Source organism: Carassius auratus, chromosome 36 (genome assembly GCF_003368295.1).
Source record: "Carassius auratus strain Wakin chromosome 36, ASM336829v1, whole genome shotgun sequence".
In the NCBI taxonomy this organism is placed as follows: Eukaryota; Metazoa; Chordata; class Actinopteri; order Cypriniformes; family Cyprinidae; genus Carassius; species Carassius auratus.
In genome coordinates this window covers 14,235,697-14,253,716 of record NC_039278.1, presented here as the reverse complement: position 1 = coordinate 14,253,716, position 18,020 = coordinate 14,235,697, and the positions used below count along the sequence as shown (strand labels likewise).

Below are 18,020 nucleotides of genomic sequence, written 5' to 3'. Positions count from 1 at the left end.
CCAAATGAGAAAACAGACTTGTGTGTCTGATTCTTGCAGCTATGGATATAAGTCACAGGACATCTGTCGTTTTGCAAACACATTTCCTGGTTCTGAAAGTCACCTATATCTCATGATGTCTTGGATCTCTTGAGGTCTGGCGACTCTTTTTGTTTGTTTTTAACTCTTTTGTCTCAGTGAATCATGTGTGTTGGAACAAGAGAGATGGCAAACTTGGGAAAATGCACACATGCGATCCTGTCTACTCACGCATCCGTCACACTCTTTGTCCACATTCCACAAAACCCAAAAGCTTCTAGGGTGTAGAGTGCATGTGTCACATTCTGTGTGTGTGTGTTGTGTGTGTTTTCCTCATTTAGATACCTGTAAATTCTGATTTTTCTTTCTGAAAATAGCCAGGAAAGTCCCCAACAGGGTGAGGAGGCAGGAAATCAGGGTGACCGTGCACCTTGCCAGCGTGATATCTTTCCATGTTGTTGAAACATGTTGCTAAAACAGAAGCCAGATTTTGCGTAACCATCCACCCCCAGATTCCCTTATTTATATAACCAATCACTTGGAAAGTGTTTTTTATGAAATAATCTTCCTTACAGCACAGAATCAGAACATAATGGGGGATATTCAGTTTTGAGATTTAATGAGTGAATCGCACGAAGATGTCCAGATTATAGTTAACTGCAGTATGTAATTGTGTGTATATGTAATTTAAATGTACAAAACTGATTTAATATACATAGAAAGAATATTAAATGCAAGTAAAGTGTCTACTTTACTGTTTCAGATAACTTTTGAGATTATTATGTTCCTTCGTCATTCAGCATTTTCAAAAATAAAAAATAAAAAATTGTACTGACCCAAAACTTTTGGAGTTGACCGCATGTTTTAGAGGTGACACTCTCTCTCTCTCTCACACATGCACCAAAGGAAAAAAAATGGCCAAATCATGTCCTGGGTGGAGTATTTCTTTACGTCAGTATTGGTCTTTGTACCATTATTAAAAAAAATGTTTTTAATTGGTTCCTCTCATGCAATTTGTCACAGTCCTCCACTGAGTATAAACTTGACTCATTGTCTCTCTCGCTCTCTTTTTTTAAATACATATTTCTGATTAAGCCACAGTGTTTTTACACATGCTGCTCAGTTTAGAAGCATTGCCTGTTTAAACCAGTGCAGCATTTAAAATATCATGTTAACAATCTTGTGGAAAACATATTAGATTGCAGTGTGAATACGGTGGAATGCATTGTGAACATTGCCTTAGTGTGCAAGAGAGTAATGTGAACAGGTGCATTGTGCTTTAGGCGATTTAGTAGAGCAAGAGTGAATTAACAATCTGGCCTGACAGGTATTGAACTTGCTCGTACACACACTTACACACTAAGAACAATAGAGGCTTTGATAGCCATAAGGTGTGTGTGTGTGTGTGTAACTACCATAGCTTCCCGCAAGCACGTTGGAGTCAGCGGCATGAACTGAGGAAAGGTTAATTTTTGGATTGAGCAATACAACCAGAACAACTTAAGTCTGCGAATACACAACATTAAAGAGTTCGTTCACCCAAGAATGAAAACGAGGCTGCGTTTTACTCCGCCCCAAGGCATCCTGGGTGTATATCACTTTCTTCTCTTAGACGAATCCAGTCGGAGTTATATAAAAAATTGTCTTTGATCTTTGAAGCTCTCAGTCAGCAGATTTTGCATTCCTTCAGTCCAAAAGAAGTTAAATAAAAAGAGCACCTTCCATAAAAAAAAGTAGCTTGCATTGGCTCCGGGGGGTGAACAAAGGTCTCCTGTAGCTAATCTATGTGTTTTTGTACGAAAAATATCCATATTCAAAACGTAATACTTTAATCTAGCTTGTGCCAACAGTTGTACACAGAAGCAGTTCTGGGGGAATGACGTTACGCATGCCCCTGTGAGTCGTGTGAAAACTAACGTTTGTTTACAGGATCAAAAGAAGCAAAGTTTCCTTACTTTAGTGAAGGAAAACCAGTGTCCTCTTGGCTTTTATCGAAATCCTCTGACATTCTTCTTTACAAATCCTGATACTTCTAATTAGCGATCGTTGTTTTACTGTGATATCTCCGCTGCGTTTCTGTGTTTTTTACTTATGAACAGCGCATGCACTAAGCTGACCTCATACATCATTCCCCCGGAACTGTTTCGTTAACAACAGAACAATGAATTCTGAATTACATCTGCAAATTCTAAAGGAAAATATCAGGACACTTTTTTTGAGAACGCAGTTTGAGAACTGAATCTCAAGAGAAAGTGGGTCATGCAGCAAGACAACAACCCAAAGCACACCTGTCGTTCTACCAAAGCAGTATTAACTTCATTAACGAAGATGACGATGCAAAATATTCGTTAACAAACATTTTTTTCTGTGACTAAAACGAGACGATGACGAGCTAAAAATAATATCTGATGACGAAATCATGATGAAATTTATGCCGCGTCTTCGTTAATTACACGAGACTGGACTATAATGTTATTTGAGGACTACCGGAAATTCAAAATGCATCCTATAGGCTATTGTCATTGCATTGCGATTGAATAAGGGCCGCAGTGGACGGATTGACTAATAAAACATGAACTAGCGATCTGAAACAATGACCTCAGCACCCAAAGGGGGTAGGGATAAGGTAACCAGATGTCCCGTTTTTCCCGGGAGTCACAATTCGTTTTCGATTAACTTAAAGTTAGTGAAGGCAGGCGGGATAGGCGACATCACCCTGTTAGAAGTGCTTTCTTGCGTGCGCACACACGCACGCTCCACTTCTTCAGTTCTCATATACAACGAGTATATCACGTAAATACAGTACAGTAAGTTATGGATTAAGTGAACGTGAACAGGTGTCTGAAAATTGAATGTGTGTCAGTATTTCATGCATACCTTCCGTCTTAAAAGGATGGCATTCTAAATTAAATACCTATGTCATTAATTTTAACCAACAAAGGATGTTAAATAAATGTGTTCATGTTAAATAAAACCTACAGTATCTGAAACAAGAGTTTAATTTGTATCTCTATTGTATTTGTCTTTCTATTTATTTATATATATATGAAAATGAAAATTGTCTTAATTTATTCAAGATTTTCCAAATTCAGTCCTTGATTTAAATTTCTCATAAGCATAATTGATTTGGTCTAAGAGAATAATTAATGATTATTTTAATTTGAAAACTACATATAAAATAGCTACCAAAATACATTTTGGTAACTACAGTTTGGCTAAAACTATAGACTAAAAGTAGTGACTTAAAGTTGACAAAAATGACTTCGACTAAAACTATGAAAGACTCAAATGACTAAAATGTGACTAAGACTATTAAGCATTTTCGTCTCAAGACTAAGACTAAGACTAAATCAAAAATGCCTGCCAAAATTAACACTGTACCAAAGAATGGTTAAAGAAGAGCAAATTTTATGTTTTGGAATGACTGAATCAAAGTCCGGACCTTAATCCAATTGAAATGTTATGGAAGGACATGGGAGGAAACCCACCAACATCGCAGAGTTGAAGCGGTTTTGTACAGAGGAATGGGCTAAAATCCCTACAAGCCGTTGTGCAGCACTGATCAGCAGTTACAAGAAACATTTAGCTGCAGTTATTGCTGCAAAAGGGGGCCACACCAGATATTGAAAGCAAAGATTTGCATCCTTTTGCAAATAACAGATATGTAACACTGGATCATTTTTCGCAATAAATAGTTATTCTAAGTATATATGAGCACCTATGTGTCATAGCAGTTCATATATTATTAAGCAGATCGTACATTTTGATCTCTCTAATGTGTGTTATTGTTATTGAGTCTTTTATCAATTGTTTCATCCTCAGGAACTCCTATGTGAGACTGAGGCACTTGTGCACCAATACATGGGTCCACAGCACCAACAACCCCATCGACAAAGAGGAGGAGAAGCCGGTTATGTTACGGGTGGGTTTTAAGTAATTCACCAAAACCACTTCTCATGCAATTTAATTTGATTTATTAACACTTCGTATTAGTGTTGCACTAAATTGCATTTTGTCTTTCATTTCAGATTGGCACATCACCTATCAAAGAAGATAAAGAAGCCTTCGCCATTGTGCCAGTCCCTCCTGCGGAGGTGAGGGACCTAGACTTTGCCAATGATGCCAGTAAAGTGTTGGCATCCATCGCTGGCAAGCTGGAGAAGGGCACAATCACTCAGAATGAAAGAAGGTATGACCCTTGAGAGTATTGCTTGGAAAGTGCATCAGTCCTTTAGTGACCCCTGACTAAATGCTTTTGCTTTGACCTCGTTTAATGAATGTAGAACATTTCCCACCAAGGTTTTTGTCCTTGATTAGGGCCTGTTAAGAGTTTAACATGACATTACAATCAACATGACCTTCTTTTCTCCGTGTGTTTTGTAGGTTTGTCACTAAGCTTCTGGAGGACCTTGTGTTTTTTGTGGTGGACATTCCAAACAATGGGCAGGATGTTTTGGAGATCATGGTCAATAAACCCGACCGTGAACGGCAGAAACTCATGAGAGAGCAGAATATCTTGAAACAAGTAGGATGTTCTTCAATACCTCACACTTTACCACTTGTAGTGCCTAAAATACACGTCCTTCACTTTAAAAAGAGCATTTTGAAGAGCCAAATGTGCACTGAATAGTCTAAAATAAGAAACCCTCAGTAGACACTGCATATGAGATCTGTTGAAAATACTTAAATAATGAATCAAATAATTCTAGATACCTTATTAACCAAGTTGTTCTTATTTTATTTTCCATCGAACAGTTAAAATTTCACATTGAGGGCAACAAATCATCAGGGTTGAATGAAAATGCTAAATCACTCTTGGACAGCAGGTGGCGCATTTGGGAAAGCAGAAATACAATTGTTAGCAAGGTTACCTTTTGCTATTAAACACTATTTGTACTGAGATAACAACAAAATTTCATCCAAACCTGAAGAAAGTCAATTCCCTTTCATTAGTTTAGAACAACTTAAACCTCTTAACGTTTTGATCAGAATTAATTTTGTTTCCATAGACCATAATGAAGATTCCAAAAGGGTTTTTTTCCACAAAAGAACCATTTTTGGTTCTACAATGAACTTTTCAGCGAACGGTTCTTAAAATATTATTTTTTTCTTGGTGTTAAGAATATTTAAATAATCTAAAGAACCTTTTTCTACTACAGAACCTTCTGTGCAATGTAAAAGCTTATAAGCATGGTGACCGTTCTTCATGGAACCATAGATGCCAAGAGTGTAGATACACCAGATGTAGTGTTCATTCCAGTCTCCTTACTTTCTCCATCAACAGATCTTCAAGCTGCTTCAGGCCCCATTCACAGACAGTGGTGATGGGCCCATGTTGCGTCTGGAGGAGCTGAGTGACCAGAGACACGCACCCTTCAGGCACATCTGCAGGCTGTGCTACCGTGTGCTGCGGCATTCACAGCAGGACTACAGGAAGAACCAGGTGGGTCTGCAGGAACACAATCAGAGCATCTCTGCTTCAACCTTAAACCTCACAGACCTCATAAAATGATTCATATTATACAATATTTAATGAGAGTTTCATAATTGCTTTTTCTCTTGAAAAAAAAAATCATATTGCGAAAAAAGAACCCAAAGTTTGTTTATGTTCTCGAAAGCCATGCTGATACGACTCAATTCAGCTTGCCTTCGTTTTGATTCTCTCAGCTATATTCATAAACTTCAAGATGATATCTGTGTCTGCAGGCATGAGTGTGACTTCCTGTGGTTTCCAACATTACAGATGTCTAATGAATATTTTTTTAACCCTTGAAATCATTCTAAAAACTATATGTAATACCATCTAAACGTCTGGATCATATATCCATCTGTGATAATGTATTGATCAATATGATTTATTAAACATTTAATAATTTTTTAGCATGGTTTATTAATTTATTAATTTGTTGGCAGCGGAAGTTCCCGTTCTCTCTCTCTCTCTCTCTCTCTCTCTCACATACACACACATACGCACACACATATGCACTCACAAAGTCGCTACCAGAGCAAAACATCTCATTGAATGCAGAAAGACAGTCTTTATGAATAACAAATTGACTTAAATCATATGGGATGTTTAACTAAAGTAATCTGCATTCTTCATATGGTGAAACTGAATTAGAATCAAAGTGTCATACCAACCACAAACCCGGTCATTTATAGAGATATTGATGCAAACATTTTAAGAGGCCACTGGCTGAAAATATAGCCACAAACTGCTTGATATGGATGAATTCATTTATTTATTTTCTGTCTTTAAAAAGAGATTAGATGTAAATAAATTGTGATTTAAATATTTTAATGGCTTGATAACAGTTTGTGTTATTGATATACTATTATACTTTTTGTTAATATTTTGAATATTATTTTTAGTGATTTAATTTGGACATTTTTAAGGTTGTCTATGTAGTATTTATTAGGTTTTAGTTATTCAATTTAAACTACACAACGAGAAACTTATGTAGTTCATTTATATAATTTTTATTTATATAAGTATGTTTTTGATTGTTTTTGATTTTAGTATTAGTTAACTATAATAAACTTATTCGACAGAATATTTTAAGAATTTGTAAATTGTCATTTAGCTGGTACTTCTATCCAAAGCCAACAGTACATGTGCCTTGATCAGGGGCTTAATGGCGAGCCTTGTGGGGTCTGAACCTATTAACTTGCCAACACACTATACCATCCCTACAATTGGATTCATGCTTTATCCTCATATAAACGTGTTTTTTCTCTATAAGAGAATGGGTGGCAGGTCTGACGAATGAAAAAACAGAAAGAGTCACTTTGTCTCTTTGTGCCCCTTGTCCAGGAATACATTGCCAAGCAGTTCCGCTTCATGCAGAAACAGATCGGCTACGACGTGTTGGCTGAAGATACAATAACGGCCCTCCTCCACAACAACCGCAAGCTCTTAGAGAAGCACATCACGGCGGCAGAAATTGACACGTTTGTCAGCCTTGTGAGGAAAAACCGTGAACCAAGGTGGGAGAGAGTGTACTGCAAAGACAAAAGAGCTTTTCCTAAAGTTTGAGAGCAATACCAAAACTTTGTTGCTCACGGTATATAAGTCCCAAGAAAGAGAGAGAGAAGTCTGACATGTTTCCATGTGCTGTTTATGTTTAGGTTTTTGGACTACCTGTCTGATCTGTGTGTGTCCATGAACAAGTCCATCCCGGTGACTCAGGAGCTGATCTGTAATGCGGTGCTGAATCCTGCCAATGCTGATATCCTGATAGAGACCAAGTGAGACATTTTTGAAAACCATGAACAAAACAAAAAAGCAGAATATGACTCAAACTACTGTACATGGAGCTTATCAAGCGCCGTTTAATTTGATACAAAATACAGTAAAAACAGTAATATTAAAAACATTACAATTTAAAAATATTTATTTTCTATTTTAATATTTTAAAATGTAATTTATTCCTGTGTAGCAAAGCTGAATTTTCTAAAATCTAAAGTGTTACATGATCATTCAGAAATCATTCAAATGTGCTGATTTGCTGCTCAAGACAAATTATTATCAATGATAAAAACAGTTGTTTAATATTTTTGTTGAAAGTTGAAAGAGAAAATAGTATTTATTTGAAAAATAATTTATTTTAACATTATTAATGTCTTCACTGTCACTTTTGATCAATTTAATGCATCTGAATATTAATTTCAATTAAAGTATTAATTTCTTTCTTTCTCTCTTTACTGAACCCAAACTTTTAAAACACTAGTAATTAATATTAATAAATTTATTTATTTTTATTTATTTATTTTTTTGTTAAGTGGCACATTTGAAAAGTAAAAGGATTGCTCTGAAATGCGAGTGACCTGCTCTAAGTAAATTAAAGGCAGTGATGGGCATTATCTGTCTCTGACTGTATGGCTAAGAGCATGTAATAGTGTTCACATGATAAAAATGTGTTTTCAAAGAAGAAAAACATCTTGAAAAGCAGCACTGACACATTGTAGATGTACAAAATGTTCCTAATTATTTTTGCCTGTTTGTCATGCTAGGATATAATGAGTTGTTTGTTGCCGGTTCCATTTGAAGTCTGTATTTCTCTGTCCGGTCCCAGACTGGTGTTGTCTCGGTTTGAGGTTGAGTCTGGAGAGGGTCCTGTGGAGTCGGAGGAGGATGAGGAGGAGGTGTGGTTGTTTTGGAAGGACCGTGCTAAGGTGATCAAGAGTAAGAGCATCAGAGAGCTGGCACAAGATGCTAAAGAAGGCCAGAAAGATGACCTGGACGTCATTAGCTACTACAGGTCAGCCAACAGGAAATAAGCCAAGGGTCAAAGTTAATAAGGGCAAAAGCCGACATGGCTCTCAGTAACATGGTCTCCTGGTTCTTTTTCTTTCTCAGATACCAGCTGAACCTGTTTGCACGGATGTGTTTGGACCGCCAGTACTTGGCCATTGAGAAGATATCAGGCCAGCTGGATGTGGACCTGATCCTGCGCTGCATGTCCGATGAAGACCTGCCCTATGACCTCCGTGCCTCCTTCTGCCGGCTGATGCTTCACATGCATGTAGACCGTGACCCGCAGGAGCAGGTCATGCCTGTGAAATACGCCAGGCTGTGGTCCGAGATCCCATCCAAAATCGCCATTGATGAGTATGTTGAAGTGTTTTTTAAAGGGGTCATTGGATGCCAATTTTCCACAAGTTGATATGATTCTTTTACGGTCTTAATGAAAAGTCTGTAACACAATTTCTCAATGGTCGTGTAAAACAACACCATGTTTACCTTGCCAAAAACAGCTCTTTTCAGAGCAAGCTGTCCAGTCCAGTCTGTGCTGAAACGCCACTGTCAATCAAGCTATCGTGGGAGGGGCCTGTCTGCTCGATTTGAGAAAGGGAAAAGATTTAACAAGATAAAAAAAAACACTGGGTGGATTTTTATCATTATTAGGCTAGTTGTGTACACACACTGCCAACACACATTTCAGTTCAGACAACTTGTAAAAGTGCATGTCGCATCCAATGACGTCTTTAAACATTTTTTTTTGTATTCTTCCATTTGTAGGTGTAAGTATTGGTTTGTCTATGTTGTCTTTTGTTTTTAGTTATGATAATGATGGAACCAGTAGAGACGAGATAAAAGAGCGCTTTGCACTCACTATGGATTTTGTGGAGAACTACCTCAGAGATGTGGTCTGTCAAAATATTCCTTTTTCTGATAAAGAGAAAAACAAACTTACTTTTGAGGTAAGTCTCCCGTCCAACATGTTGCGAGAGTGACAAATGCGGGCTGTTTTGGCCGGGACTAACTCTGCTGTTTCTTTTTGTGTTTCTAAGGTTGTGAATTTAGCAAGAAACCTTATTTACTTTGGCTTTTACAACTTCAGTGACTTGCTGCGTTTGACGAAGATCTTGTTGGCAATTCTGGACTGTGTTCATGTCAGCACCATCTATCCCGTCAACAAAATGGAAAAAGGAGACGAGTCCAAAAGTAAAGAACTGCTTCTTGATCTTTTTCTCATGTTATAAGAGTTTGAGTTTCTAGAAGCTCAACATGGTCCTGTGAATGATGTTTAAACAGTCGTTAACACTTGTACAAGTAGATGTGATTCATTAGAGAATTTTAAAAAATGTGTTGGTTTTGTTTCTCACAGGTAGCAATGTAATGAAATCCATCCATGGCGTTGGGGAGCTGATGACGCAGGTGGTCCTAAGAGGAGGTGGATTCTTACCCATAAACCCCACAACACCCCCAGATGGTGACGTGGTGAAGACCCAGACAGAACCAGAGAAGGAAGACATCCTGGTGATGGACACCAAACTGAAGATCATAGAGATCCTACAGGTGATTAAAAACCCATCATTTAAGAAGAAAACAGGAAATGAAAAACATTTAATTAGCTTAAAATATTTGATTTGATTTTATTGTATTTTATCGGAGGAACCATCATTTCAACCGAACAGCCGTTTAGCTTCAAAATGTTTAATGCAAGTAAAAACAGGGTTCATATCTGGTGTTTTTTTGTTGTTCAGTTTATTCTGAACGTGCGACTGGACTACAGGATCTCCTGCCTCCTCTGCATCTTCAAACGTGAGTTCGACGAGAGCAACACACAAACGGATGCAGTGCCAGCTGCAAATGCAGACGGGCCCAACAGTATCCCAGGTATGCATTGTCTCCCGCTCGCTATCACCTGTGAGTTATTCTACAGACTATGTGAGTGTTTCTGTTTGTTCCACAGCTTTGGACTTTGAGAACATTGAAGAACAAGCAGAAGGAATATTTGGGGGAAGGTACGGATTCATTTCTTGAATAAGAAGTTGCAAGAATCTTTGTAAGAGAATGTAAGTGTGTAAGTGTAATTTTTTTTCCTGAACTCAGTGAGGAGAACTCTCCTCTGGATCTTGATGACCATGGCGGCAGAACGTTTTTGCGGGTTCTTCTGCATCTCACCATGCACGACTATCCACCGCTTGTGTCTGGAGCACTTCATTTGCTCTTCAGACACTTCAGTCAGAGACAAGAAGTGCTCATGGCTTTCAAACAGGTATTTAACACCATCATATTGGCTTTGTAAGGTACTTTAGTGAATGGTATTGACATGGAACACTTTTAAGGCCGTTTATGGCTGTTGATTTGTTTGTATTTTAATTCTTCATGCATCCCTCCTTGTTTTTCACTATAGGTTCAACTTCTAGTGACCAGTCAGGATGTTGACAACTACAAGCAGATCAAATCAGACCTTGACCAGCTGCGATCTAATGTGGAAAAATCTGAGCTCTGGGTGTACAAGCGACAGGGTGATGAAGGCATGGATGCAGGAGATGGACTCCCAGCAGAGTCCGACCACAAAAAGAAGGTGACAACATTTAATATTTAAGACAGAGGTGTTCACAGAGACCCCCAGTTACATGTTTACATATTTATGTCGGCTGGCCTATATTAATGTATTGTCAGTTTGTATGATGCTTACATAACATCATTATGTTTTTTTGAACAATGTACAATATAGCTGAACTTTAGCTTGTTTGCTAACAAAAAGCTTTCATATATATCAGATATGTGAATTTTTTTTTAACCTTTTTTCTCATAATTGAAACCTTATAGCTTGCTTCTGTTTCTCGCTTTCTGTTTTTTTAAACTTATTTCTCAATTACCTTTTTTTTTCCTGAGGCGCTCTTCCATACATAATAGCCATTATTATTTGAATGGAATACAACATTCATGCTTTATTTAGTCTGTGTCTGCTCTTTATGTTGAAGGACTCTGGTTCAGGCAAAAAGAAGACAGACGGAAATGGAAGTGACAATTATAGAGATGTGAAGGAGGTAAAGTGACGTTCACATACTTCACACACACACACACGCACGCATACACACACACATGATCATTCAGCATTATAAGGTAGTGGTAGATAATGCATCCAAGCACTATAAAGAATAGGAAAGCTAATTATGTAGCCTCGTTAACAAAAGATCTAATTAACCAGTGCTACGACTGTAGCATGAGTAAAACACAAAAACAGCGGTAACAGCTATTGCAGTTTGACCAGCTTTGATAAACCGTGTTCATTCACTTCGTTTTCTCCTCCTCAGCTCATCATCTGTCTGTCTTTCTATCTCTAGATCCTCTTGCGTCTAAGCAGACTGTGCGTACAGGAAGGACCATCAGGGAAGAAGAGTAAGAAACAGCAGCAGAGGCTGTTGAGGAACATGGGAGCTCATTCAGTGGTGCTTGAACTGCTGCAGATCCCTTATGAGAAGGTGCAGTATATGAGTGGATCCAGTCCAATGAGTGTGGTACTCGCCAAATTATTTTTATGACATACGGGTGTGTTAATGGTTCTCGGATATTCATTCTTCAGCTTATGCGGACGGAAAACTATACTAAAATACCTGCTATTCAGCGATTCCACAGCACTGCTACTGAATCGACAGCGTTCAGTGTAGTCAGATTCCTGAATAAATGATTCCTATGATCAGGTTCTTTTTAGTGAATCAAAAACCGCATACAACACGACCAGTTGATTTGATTCTTGAATTAATGGCTCTTAAAATTCACATATTTTAAGTGGATCAAAAACATGCAATGTGTCTAGTGTAATGTGATTCCTGACTGAATCACTCCTATGATTCAGTTCTTTTTTAAGTTAATCAAAAACATGCAACATGCCCAGTTCATACAATCCTAGAATGAATGACTTTTAAAATTCAGATCTTTCAAGTGAATCAAAAACATGTTATGCGCCTAGTGTAATGTGATTCCTGACTGAATCACTCCTATGATTCAGTTCTTTTTGGTGAATCAAAAACTACTGTGACCAGAATAGTGTGCCTCTTGAATATAAAACTCTTTATTTTCTGTTTCTCTTTACTAAATCAATACATGTGATGCTTCCAGATGTTAATCAGTGAATCAAAAAACATGCAATATGACCAATGTCGTTCTTTTTTTAATGAATGACTGTTGCGATCAATTAAAAACAAATAATTCTGAGAGTTTGGTATGATTCTTGAATGAATGACACTTATTGTCCAATTCTTTTTAGTGAATCAGAAATGCAACACATCCAGTGTAGTCCATTTCTTGAATGAATGCCTTCTATGAGTTGGAACTTTTTAGCGAATTAAAACACTAGTGAATCATTCAGAGCAGTTATCTATCTGAATTAAATGACTCTCATATGGATACACAAGTTATTTATTGTGAAGGTGTTTTATTCAATCCATGTTGTATTTCATTTGGTATCACTTATTTACTTTGAGATATGAACAGGTATTAATATTTTGTTAATATTTTAATTTTCGCAGGGTGAGGATGTCCGAATGCAAGAGATCATGAAACTGGCTCACGAGTTTCTTCAGAACTTCTGCGCAGGGAACCAGCAGAACCAGACTCTGCTCCACAAACACACCAACCTGTTCCTCAACCCTGGGGTGAGCTCTCCTCCTCACACACACATCAGGGCAGCTGTGCTCGTCACGCTGGATGAGTGTCGGGTGGGGGGCGGCACTGACGGGTGTTCTCGGTTTCCATATTGCTACATCTTAGCAACTTTAAAATATCATGATGATGATTCAGAGTTCATCATCATGACATCATGACGAGATTAATTGTGGTTTTATTTTAGTGGAATTGTAACGTAAGCATGTGGTAATTACACTGTTTGGATATCATTAGGTTAGTCATGAAATGCAATTAAATTTAATAAAAAATGTCTTAATATATTATTATCAGGTATTCACCACAGCATATTTATCTATATTTTTGGATTTTAGATCTCAGACTTTCAGTGTGTGTGAGAATGTATTTGTCATACTGTAATATGTTGTTGAATACACATTTATTTATTTATTTGTTTGTTTATTTTTAAGCATAAATCAGATTTTTATAAGGATGATGAAAGACCTGGAGACACTACTTCAAATCTTTTAATTAACTAAATATATTTACTTTTTCTTTTTGGATACAACATTGTATTTTTCAAAAAAACTTATTTTCAAAATGTGCATATTTAATGTTTAATATTTAATGATATCTTCATGATACGCAAAGATAGAAGATATCAAAACGAGCTTCAGGGTGTAATAATAATAATAACTTAATAATAATAACAGATTTTTTAGTTCATTGTTAAATCATTTTGAATTTGTGTTTGTCGTAATGGTTTTGCTTTGTGAATGAAAACAACAATCTTTGTAAAATGAAGTGTTTCGGCATCACACATGCCCCACTTCTTGCTCGATTTGAATGAAGCTCTAATTTATTTCACCCCTTTTCTGGGGTGCTAGAACAACCAGGAAGTCACCTCGGAGTGTTTGTTTGTGAACTGTAATTGCATATACATATCTGATCTTTTTTGCCATCTGTAGATCCTGGAGGCCATCACCATGCAGCACATATTCATGAACAACTATCAGCTGTGCAGTGAGATAGATGAGCGTGTTGTACAGCATTTCGTCCACTGCATCGAGACCCACGGCAGACACGTGCAGTACCTGAAGTTCCTGCAGACCATCGTCAAGGCCGAGAACAAATTTATCAAAAAATGCCAGGATATTGTAATGGCAGAGGTGGGTAGTTGATGTGCTGAAGTTACGTTTGCTTTGGGTGATTGTGTCTGGGATTTAACATGAATTAATTTTTTCTGCAGCTGGTGAACTCTGGAGAGGACGTGCTGGTCTTTTATAATGACCGGGCCTCCTTCCAGACTCTGGTCCAGATGATGCGTTCGGAGCGTGACCGGATGGATGAAAACAGCCCCCTCATGTACCACATCCACCTGGTGGAGCTGTTGGCCGTCTGCACAGAGGGGAAAAACGTCTACACCGAAATCAAGTGTAACTCCCTGCTGCCATTGGACGATATCGTCCGTGTGGTTACGCACAAAGACTGCATCCCTGAGGTCAGTGGTCTACAGCTTCATGCCACATCATTCTTTCTGCAACATTGTGTTGTTGTGGTATCATAAAAGCAAAACAAACTCCACTTGATTGCTTTACATTGGTCAGATGGTCAGTTCCTGTGTAAGTGGGCGATTCTTGGCCAGAATAAGCTGCAGTGAGTACCAGACAAGTCCAAAGTCTGGCTACGTGAGACTAGATTGGCAATGACGTAATTATTTAAGTTTTAAGTCTAAATTATTAGTTTTCAACTTTTTTAACTCAATGCACCTAACCCCCCCCCCACACTTAGTACCAGATATATTTAATTAATCAAGCTCGTTAATTCAAAAGTTAATTCAGTTTTAATACATAAAACTTAAATAAATAAATGTAATTCATTTTTTATTAGTTATATTCTAATATATGCAACTTAAATTTTTTCTTCGAATTTTAATGTCATTAGATATTCTAATAATTTATTTCTATTTTTATTTTTAATTTTTAATTTATATTTTAATTTATTCTATTTTAATACATAAAACTTTTTTTAAAGCAGTTTCATTATTTGAACTCATAAAATATAAATAAATGTTATTTAAATATTAATTTTTAAATTGTTAAATCAATTTTTTTTTACATAAAACCTTTTAATAAAAAATCTTTATTAAAAAAAACAATTAAATTATATATTTTACAAATTTAATTCAGTTCTATTATTTGAAACAATTAAATACATTTAAATGAATACAATGTTTATTATTTATTTTATGTATACTTTGTTCTTTTTTTTAGGTCAAAATTGCATATATCAACTTCCTGAACCATTGCTACGTGGACACAGAGGTGGAAATGAAGGAGATCTACACCAGCAACCACATGTGGAAGCTCTTTGAGAACTTTCTGGTTGACATATGCAGGGTAATGGAAGCCGATTCAGGGATTTTTCTCAACCCCAATGAATCGTTTACATGTAAAGTACCAAAAAGTACCAGTTTGTCGTTTTCCAGTGTGCAACTAACATTGTCTAATTGTTGTTAATTGCCTGTGGGTTTTTTTTATGTCATGTAGGAGTGATTCATTATTTGTGGTATAATATGGGGTTTTATTTCTTTGATGCCTGGACGTCTGCAGTAGATCTGACTTCTTTTTTTTTGGTGCAGGAAAGGGCTGAATCAGTGTTGAAGTCAATGTTCTGACTGTGCTTACTGAAGCAAATGACTCAAGGCCACAATAATTCGGTCTATTCTGTATGCTTGTTTTACATCCAGGTCTGCAACAATACAAGCGACCGCAAACATGCTGACACGACGTTAGAAAGCTACGTGACAGAAACCGTGATGAGTATTGTGACGACTTTTTTCAGCTCCCCTTTCTCTGACCAGAGCACTAGTTTACAGGTAATGACCGCAATACAGCATTTTATATCGAAATATTCATGGTATAATTGCACAAGTTAAGTATATGTTGCTCTCAGTTCCATTTCAATTTTGGTTTACCGCCTTCTTCAGTTTCTACAGCGGATTGATTTCTTTGAAGTAAATACACCGTTATCTTTATACATAGGAAATAAACCCTCCAAGATAATATCTTAACCCTTTTCACCTCTTCCTCGCTCAGGTGGCGCGTCATATGTACGTAAGTATCTGTAAAAGCCCCTCCCCTTCTCTAGCTCTCACCAGCCAGTGCCTTTTGTGAGACCCGTAGCATCTATAGAAATTCAGGCGGTTTCATCACACTCGCAGGTTTCTAAAGAATTGGCCTGACCTCTGGCGACTGACGCACTCTTCGGAGCTTTCCAAGAACTCTCTTCTCTCGAGCTCTTGCACATCATCACATACAGACTTCCCACATCTCTATTTCGCAATCTGCGAAACTAGGGCTGATCTCGCCTGCAGATACTCCTCATAGTGTGTGAAATGCATGTTTGTAGAGCACTGGTGGCTGTGGAGGCTGACCGTTTTCTTGGAAAACCTGGTCTTTTTTTACTATGAACTGTCTTTCCATGTAGCCTGTCTGACTTAGTTGTCTGCAGATGAAAGAAATCCCATGAATGCTACTATATCTGTACATACTGAGCTTTAGAAGACATGATGCCCATTTCATTTGTTAGGTTTTAACTATAAAGTAGAGTTTACAGGTCAAAATAGGTTAAATCTTGCATAAAGACAAACTTTTTGTGACGTTAATACATTATTGTAAATTTTTCGGTGAAAAAAAAATACTCATATGATGAATAAGTCCAATTTAAATGATACAGTGTAGTATCGATTATTTTGATATAATAGTAATGCAACAATGCATATAAGAGTAATGCGAAATAGAAATGTATTAATTCTCATAAATGAACGAGTCTCCAAAAATGGGCTGTTTTCTTTATTTTATTAGGGATTCAATGGCCATTAAATGTCATTTCTTAGAAAATGCATTAAGCAAAAACATGATCATTTAAGAATTTGTTACAATTATACAGTTACCAATTCTATGTACTTCATGTAATATAATCTCTATATTATTATATGTTTTAATATTACTGTATATATACATATATATATTTACACCACCATCTTTATGTTCTTGAAAGACGTTTCTATTGCTCAAACAAGGCTGCATTGATTTCTGTTTTAACATGAAAATGTAAATTTCTGTGATGGCAAAGCGGAAATTTCTGCTTCAGTCCTCAGTGTCACATGATTTTTCAGAAATCATTCTAATAAGTATTGAGAACATTTGCTGCTTAATAGTTTTTCTGCCTAACCATGATTTTTAAAAAAAAATTCAGATAAAAGGAAAGTAAAAACAAAATTCAAAAAAACTGCATTTATTTAATTCAAATCTTTGACATTTTATTTAAAATCTTTATAAATGTCTGGTTTACTTTGACCAGTGCAGATACAGAAAAATGTGATGTGTATGTATAATTACTTTAGTCTGCAGTTAAAGTAGGAAGTACCTCCTAATACTTTGTCGTTTCTTGACCCTAAACCCCATTCATTCTTTCCTGGAAGTGTTGCTTCATCACAGCTTCCTTCTCTGATCTCTCACATCTCTCTTTGTTGTGACAGGCCTCCATTTTAAGCAAAATTACCGAGGTACAGCTTTGTAATGACTTCACAGTGGTTACACTTGGAATGTGGTGACGTAGTTTGGGTTAGACTCTTGTCTAGGCATCCTGTTTGAGTGGGAAACTAGATCACACTGAGTTGATTTATTTTTTATTTTTTTCATTTAAGCCCCTTGTGTGTACTAGTCTAGCTGTCCAGAAAGCATTTGAACCATGGAAGCGTGGTAAACGTGTCATTCTTCCACTTAGCTTTGTGCAGTTTTCTTGTAACTGTTGTTGGGTTCTCACCCGCTGTGTTGGTGGTAAGACGTGTTGTTTCTGCCACTTGAGGTGATAATACATCACAATTTGTTAACCTTTATTTATTAAATAGATTCATATTGTGAAATATGTTTACATTTTTAATTAGAATTCTTTTTTTTCTATGTGAATAAATTTTCTTATATATTTTAAAATGTAATTTATTGTTGTAATGATGAAGCTGAATTATCAGCATCATTACTCCAGTCTTCAGTGTGACATGATCCTTTAGAAATCATTCTTAAATGCTGATCTGCCCCTCAAGAAAAAACAAATCTTATTATTATCAATGTTAAAA

The 18,020-nt window shown here is 36.8% G+C and overlaps 1 protein-coding gene across 9 annotated transcripts in view; it reads left to right on the top strand.

Annotated features, from left to right (window-relative positions):
* LOC113055353 (inositol 1,4,5-trisphosphate receptor type 1) overlaps positions 1–18,020 on the top strand; it is a 116,460-nt gene that overhangs the window by 31,933 nt on the left and 66,507 nt on the right. For all 9 annotated transcript variants that reach the window (XM_026221608.1, XM_026221607.1, XM_026221600.1 and 6 more), the window contains exons 14-35: positions 3,841–3,940; positions 4,047–4,207; positions 4,402–4,543; positions 5,303–5,461; positions 6,833–7,005; positions 7,147–7,266; positions 8,094–8,279; positions 8,378–8,629; positions 9,081–9,222; positions 9,313–9,466; positions 9,630–9,820; positions 10,009–10,141; positions 10,218–10,269; positions 10,358–10,523; positions 10,662–10,835; positions 11,239–11,304; positions 11,602–11,739; positions 12,787–12,912; positions 13,849–14,049; positions 14,130–14,381; positions 15,154–15,279; positions 15,630–15,758. In XM_026221608.1, coding sequence (XP_026077393.1) covers positions 3,841–3,940; positions 4,047–4,207; positions 4,402–4,543; positions 5,303–5,461; positions 6,833–7,005; positions 7,147–7,266; positions 8,094–8,279; positions 8,378–8,629; positions 9,081–9,222; positions 9,313–9,466; positions 9,630–9,820; positions 10,009–10,141; positions 10,218–10,269; positions 10,358–10,523; positions 10,662–10,835; positions 11,239–11,304; positions 11,602–11,739; positions 12,787–12,912; positions 13,849–14,049; positions 14,130–14,381; positions 15,154–15,279; positions 15,630–15,758 — 3,343 coding nt within the window. The remainder of the gene's footprint in view (positions 1–3,840; positions 3,941–4,046; positions 4,208–4,401; positions 4,544–5,302; positions 5,462–6,832; positions 7,006–7,146; positions 7,267–8,093; positions 8,280–8,377; positions 8,630–9,080; positions 9,223–9,312; positions 9,467–9,629; positions 9,821–10,008; positions 10,142–10,217; positions 10,270–10,357; positions 10,524–10,661; positions 10,836–11,238; positions 11,305–11,601; positions 11,740–12,786; positions 12,913–13,848; positions 14,050–14,129; positions 14,382–15,153; positions 15,280–15,629; positions 15,759–18,020) is intronic.